The 8,463-nt window shown below is 41.1% G+C and overlaps 1 protein-coding gene and 1 long non-coding RNA gene across 3 annotated transcripts in view; both read left to right on the top strand.

The window, feature by feature from the left end:
• The first annotated feature begins 1,689 nt into the window (after positions 1-1,689).
• LOC102795747 (uncharacterized) lies at positions 1,690-4,814 on the top strand. Its single transcript, XR_437843.3, has 3 exons — positions 1,690-1,868; positions 1,971-3,288; positions 3,394-4,814. It is a non-coding gene; the product is annotated as an uncharacterized LOC102795747 (long non-coding RNA).
• A 2,126-nt stretch (positions 4,815-6,940) lies between these two features.
• Positions 6,941-8,463, top strand: part of zpld1a (zona pellucida-like domain containing 1a) — an 18,655-nt gene continuing 17,132 nt past the window's right edge. The window contains exons 1-3 of one of the 2 annotated variants that reach the window (XM_006810078.3): positions 6,941-7,232; positions 7,708-7,821; positions 8,195-8,316. In XM_006810078.3, coding sequence (XP_006810141.1) covers positions 7,716-7,821; positions 8,195-8,316 — 228 coding nt within the window. In that variant the 5' untranslated portion in view covers positions 6,941-7,232; positions 7,708-7,715. Of the gene's footprint in view, positions 7,233-7,707; positions 7,822-8,095; positions 8,317-8,463 lie in introns of both variants that reach the window. The other variant, XM_006810077.3, reaches the window with a different exon arrangement.

The raw sequence follows: 8,463 nt of genomic DNA, 5'->3' as shown, positions 1-8,463 counted from the left end.
ATGGGAGGAAATTTACCCTCATAACAGATCACAAGCGACTGCTGGCTATACCAGGACCAAAGTCAGCTGTCCCAACACTTGCTGCACTAAGGATGCATGCTGGGCTCTTATTTTAATGGCATACAACTATGACATTGAAAACACAAGATCAGAACATGCCAATCTAGATGCATTGTCACGTTTACCTCGCAACACGCCAGACAACACTCCAGAGGAAGGCAGTATCTTCTATTTCTCACATGTGGAAGAGCTACCAATAGCAGCTGGTTGAGATTGAGAGAGCAACCACGAAAGACCCAATTCTCAGCTGTCTGGAGCTACACCATGAATGGGTGGCTGAGTTATGTGCAAGATAATCACTTAAGCCTTACTTTACACGCAGACAAGAGCTGTCAGCAGAACAAGGATGTGTTCTTTGGGGACAATGAGTTATCATTCCACCAGTTTACCGACAGAAAATACTGGAAGACCTGCATCATGAACATCCAGGCCTCTGTCGTTTGAAAGCACTTGCCCACAATTACCTGTAGTGGCCAGGCTGTGATGGTGATACACAAGAACTGGTTCAAAGCTGCTCAGTCTGTCAGGCTGTACAGAAGTCACCAGCCGTTGCACCACTCTATCCGTGGAAGTGGCCCGAGAGAGTTTGGCAATAGATTCACATTGATTTTGCTGAAAAAGACAACCAGTACTTTTTAGCTGTCATTGACAGTCATTCAAAAATGGTTGGAAGTGTTTCCTATATCATCCATTACCTCACACAATACCATTGAGGTTTTGAAAGGGTTATTTACTTCATATGGACTTCCAGAAGAGCTTGTTTCAGACAGTGGACCTCAACTTGTGTTAAAGAAATTCAGTCAGCTTTTGGAGTTAAATGGGATCAGTTACACAGCTGTACCTGCATCCCGCTTCAAATGGAGCAGCAGTGAGGTCAGTACAAATCCTGAAACGATCCCTGATGAAGAATGTGCTGGAAGCAGATGGTAAAGCCACATTGCCACTCAGTCATCGACTGGCAAACTTCCTTATCATGTGTCGCAGTACAACGCACACACCAGAAGAGTTGTACCTGAAATGTCAGTTCCAGACTTGTTTCAGTTTGTTCAAGCCTGAACTAACCACACACATTGAACACAAACAGTCTGAGCAGAAGTGACGCCATGATCACAGAACCCAACCCGTTTTTTCGGAGGGAGACACTGTGCGTATCAGAAACTTTGTGGGGGGTGTCAACAAAATGGACTCATAGAACAGATCTGAAGAAAATGGGAAGTGTTACTTACCTGATATAAGAGGGACAGAGAACACGCACAATACATGTTGACCACCTGTTATCATGGAGACAAACTGTGGAGAAACCCCCAGTTATATCTTCACCAGCTCCAGAGGGATGACCAGAAGTGATTCTGGACTGTGTTGTTCTAGAGATACAACCAAGTCCACCTGGGAATTTAACATCACACCCCTTACCTGCTGAACCACCTAAACAGACAACTGATGAACCACCAGTATCAACCCCAGAAACCGCCCAAAGCCCATCTTTAACTGCCATAAATGTCAATTATGTCAATTTGTTTAATTTATTGTGTTCATGTATGTTTATTTCCTTTATTTATTGTTGTTCCTTTTGGGGTAGGAACTGAGGTTCATTCTGTGTTGCGCACAGGCCCCTTTAAGTGACGTAAAGGGAAGTCAAAAGCATGTGCAAAGAATATAAGTTAACTAAGTCAGAAGAGGAAATAAATAAGCAGTTTTAAAGTAAAAGAAAGCTGCGAAGAAGAATAAGAAGAAATTGGGAATTATTTTCGTTAAGTTTTTGTTCCTGAAGCGGACTCATTCCCTCACGGTTACGTGCAGCCATCGAGGTATGTTAACTGTGTTTGTTTATCGCGTATTTGTTAACTTGGGTTTATTCATTCATTTGTAATATTTATGTTTGGTCATTCTGTATTTTTATGTAATGACAGTTTGACGGTGGATTTTATGGTGTTTCTGAGGAGAAGTGTGACGGAAGAATAAATCCATCTGTGAATGAAGAACCGTGGTGTCGTGTATTAACTGGAGGGAGTGATACCATCTGTGGAACACAGATACCCAGAGAGAAGCAGAGTTCCTCCAAAGAGACTGAATCTTTGAAAATGTAGAAACTATGATTTAGTTATTTACTGCCAGTTAATTTGGAAGTGAAACAGCTTTAGAGTAATGAGAGCAATGGCTACATTTGTTCATTGTTAGTAAAGGCAGTAGAATATTTTATTGGCAGTCAAAATACATTTCTTAAAGAGTTTACTTATTTGAATTAAAAATCTAAAAGGGAAGGGATGTAATAGAGTGAACTGTTGCCCCCCTGTGGTAAAAATACAGAAGTGCCTGTTCTTGGTTGACCAACATATAATGAAAGGAAGCTTGTAGACCACTAAGGAAAAACAATAGTTCTGAGTTGGTATGTCCTGCTGTTCAATAAAACTCGTATTCACGTCCTTCCTTCCTGATACTTTCAAAGAGCCTAACCCACAATGTTCTTGAGCACCTTCAGAGGCAGATAGCATGTCTAAGTTGTATTCTTTACCAGAGTGTTAATGTGACTGGACAATTTCAGATAACTGTGAGATGTGAACACCAAGGTATCTGAAATTGTCTACTCTCTCCACTGGAAGACTTCCATTCTTTGCCAGATCGTCTGCTACTCTCAGTGGTAACTCGGCCTCCATGTGTGAACTCAAGTTTGTTTTTTCCTAGTGTTAATGTTTATCTCCCTATGCTGCAGTCTCCGCTAAGGACCTATACTTCTATGCTTCCATGGATCACAGGATAACCATCCTACTAGTCATTCCTGCAACATCTGTGGCTGCTGAATGACTCACCTGTTAGCGTGTTATCAGATCTTGGGATTTTTAGAGATTAGATGAAACTTTATGAAACCCTTGGGTGGGTTCCTCTGGGAAATTGAGTTTTCAGTAGCACTGCACTGACAGAAGTTGCATGTTACAGATACAATAAAGGGGAATGAAAGTAAGGATATGAGCATAAATATACCATATACACATATATAAATACAGAATATATAATAGGGATAAATAGGAATACCAGTGGATTGCACATTTGAGTGAGTCTATTTGGGAAAACTGATGATGTTGGTGATCAGGAGTTGCTCGCCATAAAGTCGTCACAGGAAGATTGGAGAGATGTGCTGCAGGGCTCACAGTATCCAGTCATGCTTTGGACAAATCACAAGAATCTTGCCCATCAGCAAACCGCAAAATAATTAAACTCCCATCAAGTCAGGTGCACCCTGTTCTTTACACACTTACACATTTTTCCATAACTTGTTTATTGATCTGACTGGATTTGATCTTCTTTTCATGTTCTTTTTTCTTTTTTTTTTCTCAGAATTGAAGTCTGAAGGCCAACAAAGATACCCAACAGATTTACTTTGCCAAGTGGGTCATCACTGTTAAGAGGCTTGACCGAGCCATGGGCGCCAGGTCCTGTCAAGCAGCCACCGGAAGTAACCTGGTACATACCTGATCGCCCAGCCCCAAACACCAAGAACCACCAACGCATCAACGCCTGAGGGCATCAGCCTCCATACTTTGGAGGGCTTGAGTGGAATGCCTCCCCTGCACCCTGGTGACACACCTGCAAGCCAAGGCACTGCATGTGTGGGTGGGTGTGGTGGAGCGAGAAGAGGGAGGCAGTCAGGGATGGGGAGAGAAGGAAGTGAAGGGCAAGCAGCCCCTCCTTGGGGCCAGCTCCCCCGCTGACCCCAGTAGGCACCACCGCCCTCTGGAACCCACCAAGGCGAGGGGGCCCAGGCCCATCCAGACCAGAGCCCATGGCAGCAGCACCGCCAAGCCCCACAGGACCCGGGGCAGCCCACCTGAACCCACCACAGGGGAAACTTTACCCACCCCATCATTCAATCAACTCCCAGGCTACACAAGACAATAGACACCCAGGTTAAGTCTATTCTCCACCTCTCCTATGTCTCTTCCCCACCTGCAGAATGAACTCCTGCAAGGAGGAAACAGCCTCCCTGCCAGTTGAAGAGCCCCCCAGTTTGCCGATGCACCAGAGGCCCCCTGCGCCAGGGCTGAGTCCCCATGTACCCACCCGCCCACAACCTCGGCGACACACCAATTAGGACCAAAGCCCCCGAGGCACAGCCAGAGTGCCAGCACGGAGGCGCATCACCCCCAGAACTCCTAATTTATTTTTGGCAAGACCATCATTTTTATATCAGCGACCCTTCCCATGAGTGAGATGGGTAGAGATTTCCATCTAGCCAAATCACCTTCTACTTTCTTTAGAAGTGGGATGTGGTTTAATTTAGTTAAATCTGCAAGCTTAGACATTAACACCTAAATATTTAATATTTCCAGATTGTAGTGGGATAGAAGAAGAATTATGGAAAGAGCAATTAATTGGAAGAACTGTAGATTTTGACCAGTTAATTGAATCTGAAACTCTTGAAAACAAGTTTATTAGTGTAATTAGCTGAGAAAGGTTGGTTTGTGAGTTTTGAAGAAAAAGAAACACATCTGCATAGAGACTGATTGTATGTTCTACTTACTTGCATTTTATGCCCTTAATTGTTGTAGCCTGTCTAATTGCTGTGGTTTGATAAAATTGCAAACAGTGGGCATCCTTGCCTGGTGCCCCTCAGGACACAGAAGCTGGAGGATGTTTGGTCATTTGTTCTGACACAAGCTGTTGCGGAATTCTATATAATTCTAATATTTTTAGCCAGTTTATGAAAGAGTTTCCAAAACCAAATTTGTGTAAAGTTGCAAATAAAAATTTCCAGTTAACTCTGTCAAACTCTTTTTCTGCATCTAGAGACAATATTGTAGTTTCAATGTTTTCACTGCATGAGTAGTCTATTAAATCAAGCAATCTACGTGTATTTGTTGATGAGTGCCTGCCTTTTATGAAACCAGTCTGGTCAGTTAGAATTAAAAGGGGGGTTATCTTCTCTAATCTTTCTGAGAGAGCTTCGCAGATTATTTTGAGGTCTACATTAATAAGGGATTTTGGATGATAGCTTGAGGGAAATCAGGAGTCTTTGCCTGGTTTTAGCAGGAGACTAATATTGGCAGAATTCATATTTGGTGGTAGTCTGCCATTTTCCTTGATTTTCTGCAACATTCTGTGGAATACTGGTGCCAGAACTGTCCAGAATTCTTTGTAGAATTCTGCAGGATAACTGTCTGGATCTGGAGCCTTATTATTGGGCATACTTATCAGGGCTTCCTGGAGTTCCCCTGGTGTCAGTGGCAAATCCAGTGCCATTGCTTGACGGTCTAGTAATTTTGGAAGAGTTACGTTGCCAAGAAACTGGTCAATTTCATTTTTAGATGGGTTTATTTGTGGTGACTATAAAGTTTCATAGAAATCCCAAAAAATGTTGTTTATTCTTTCAGGATCATATATTGTGTTCCCAGATAAATCTTTAACAGCACATATAGTTGTTTTTTTCTTTATTTATTTTTAACTGGTTAGCTAGAAATCAACCGGATTTGTTACTGTGTTCAAAATTCTGCAAGCAGTCTTTGAACTAGGAAATGAGGTTTTTTAATTAATAATTTCATTTAATTCTAGTTTTGTCTTGCATATTTTGTTTGGTATTTCCTGATATTGGTCGGACACGTAGACTTCTTCTAGGGATTTGATGTTTTTTTCTATTTACTGACTATTTTTGTTTTCTTCTCTCTTTTTATGTGATGAGAAAGAAATTATTTTACCTCTCATCATATCACAACTGATGTTCCAAGGGTGCCATTATAGTCTAAATATAGATTCCACTCTTTTTTTTTTTTTAAATATTTAATAAAGTCTTCATCTTTGAGCAGTGATGTGTTAAATCCCAGTTTGTACTTGGTGAAGTGTTCTTCTTATGTATTACTGTTAGACATAATAGGAGCATGATCGCTGACAGCTACAAGGTGTATCTCAGGGTCTGAAATGTTACTCAGCAGTGAGCTGCTGATTACGAAATAATCCAGACGAGAGTAGGAGGGATGGATATGTGAGAAGAAAGAATATTCCTTACTGTTGGGGTGAAGGGAACACCATGCATCACAAAGACCACAGTCGCTCATATACTGTTTGATTATATTTGTGGACTGACAATTACGCTGAGTTCCTGTTGTGTTGAGCCTTTTTTCATATTCTTAAATTCTTGTTTTAATAGTCTACAGTTGTGGACTGTGCACGCTGGCTGTGTATTTTTGTGATGTAACCAAACCTTTTCTGTCCCTCTCAAAAAGCCCAAGGAATCACAAGAACAAAGACTTTTTTTCTTAGCTGCAGAGTTCCCAATGTACAGCCTCAAGATATTTTGTGGACTGAAGAAGTATGAAGGTCAGACAACTCAGCAGACTACACCTGATTAAACAGATTAATTTGTGCAAAAGAAGAATGCTTTTTAGCTTTAGCACCAAAAATGTGTCCTTTTTTTTCCCCAATAGGCCTAGAGTGAGAAGTTTCCTAAAAATTCAAACCGCAATGTCCTGTCCTCCTGTTCCACATACATTTATATTCATATTTCAACTGGCTAATCCCATGAAACTCCACAAATTTAGCTTTCTTTTACTTTACCATGTGGTGAGGGTCCTGTGACCAGGAGTCAAAATTTGGGATCAGGTATGCAGTCACAGGCAGCTTGCAGCCCCACCTAGCAGATTGCCTGCTGTTGTGTTGACTGAGAACTGCAGCAGACAAAGAATGAAAAAGCATGGATTCCCTGGTCCAAAGGCCCGCACAGTGGGCTTTGCACTCCCTGACTGGCCTAGAGAGAAAGGAATGGCTCAGTCAGCAGGCCAAGGCCACTGAAGCGATGAAAAGATAATTCAACACCCCCACCCCCACCCCCCGCCACCCCCCACAGCTCCTGGACCTCATGCAGCGTCAAACCATTTGTGAGCAGTGACAGAGCCAGATTGGGCCGAAAGGATATGAGTGGGAAACTTCAAAACCTGCTCATATTTCTGTGGATGTGAAAGGATTTGTATAACACATTCAGTTTTGATGGACTTTCCCATGTTCAATCCAGACAACCCTTTTTGTTGACACGTTCAAATAATGAATCTGTTATGTGTATGGTCCCTTTTTCCCTCCTGCTCATGAGTTCTGTTTCTAGTTGTCAGGTAGGGATGCTGTGCAGACCACTACATCGTCTGTCCCAGGCTTATGGAGAACCGCTCACTTGCTGGCTGCCAGGAACCAGGGTGAGTAGTTCTCCCTCTCACAGAACAACTGTGTGCTTTTGTAGGTGAGGGTTTTATTAACTACATAATCTGCTACAAACTAGTTTTAATTTAGCAGTTTCCAGAGGACTTTCAATCATTGTAATTGTCACTGAGGCCTCATTTAAAACTGTATCAGTTTCTTATAACTTGCCAAAGCTGTGGGTGCTCAGTGAATGTATTTGGTAGGAATATAAAAAATGTTCAACTTGAGGAAAACTGTTAATCTTCCCTCCTGCCATTAGTGCATGTAAAACAGATTTTACTTTCTGTCTTCCTGCATGAGACGTTGTATTTTCTAAAGTGAAAAATGAATTTTAATTCAGTTTTATTTATATAGTGGCAATTCACAACAACAGTTGCCTCGGTGCACTTTATACTGTAAGGTAAAGACCCCACAATATAAAACAAATGGCGTTGATTGGATTATTCACATTACATTATTGATCTGTTTCAGGTGCTGAAATGGAACATATATTTGTCATTTTTTTAATGTTTAGTAAGGCCTTTTCAGTTGGAGCTCAATTCAATGGATACAACTGTGATGCAAATTTTCACAGCCGCTTCCCTGGTGAGGACTTAAAGACTTTTGTTTTGTGAATAACTGAATAGAAATTATGTTAACATTCTAAAAATGTGAAAAAAAATTCTTTTGGACTACCTACATGTTCCAAAGATGAGATGATAAGTTTTTTGGACACCAGTATTATGACATACAAAACTAAATGTTACAGACTGTAATCCCAGAAGTTAAATCTTTCTTTTTTGGGGGAAAATGTACTATTGTAAAATACACAATTTATGTACATTTTTATGTACATTAGATTTTTTGGCTTCTTTTCCAGCTGAGAGAGATATCAGTGTATACTGTGGGGTCCAGACCATTACCCTCAAGATCAATTTTTGCCCTGTTCTCTTCTCTGGCTACACTGACACCGACCTAGCCCTTAATGGTCGCCATGGAGACGCCCACTGCAGAGGCTTTATCAATAACAACACCTTCCCCACTGTTGTAATCTTTAGCATCAGCCTGGCAACACTTGAGTCCTGTGGTAATTCTTTGGTGGTAGGAAAAACATTTTTTCTTTGTATTAACTGCTCTTACTAAATTATATACACACACACACATATATATATACATATATATACATATATATACATATATATACACACACACACACACACACACACACACATACATATATATATATAT

The sequence above is a fragment of the Neolamprologus brichardi genome, chromosome 10 (genome assembly GCF_056152115.1).
Source record: "Neolamprologus brichardi isolate AB-2024 chromosome 10, ASM5615211v1, whole genome shotgun sequence".
NCBI lineage: Eukaryota > Metazoa > Chordata > Actinopteri > Cichliformes > Cichlidae > Neolamprologus > Neolamprologus brichardi.
Note: the sequence above shows the minus strand (reverse complement) of the source record. Positions and strands in the feature narration are given on the sequence as shown.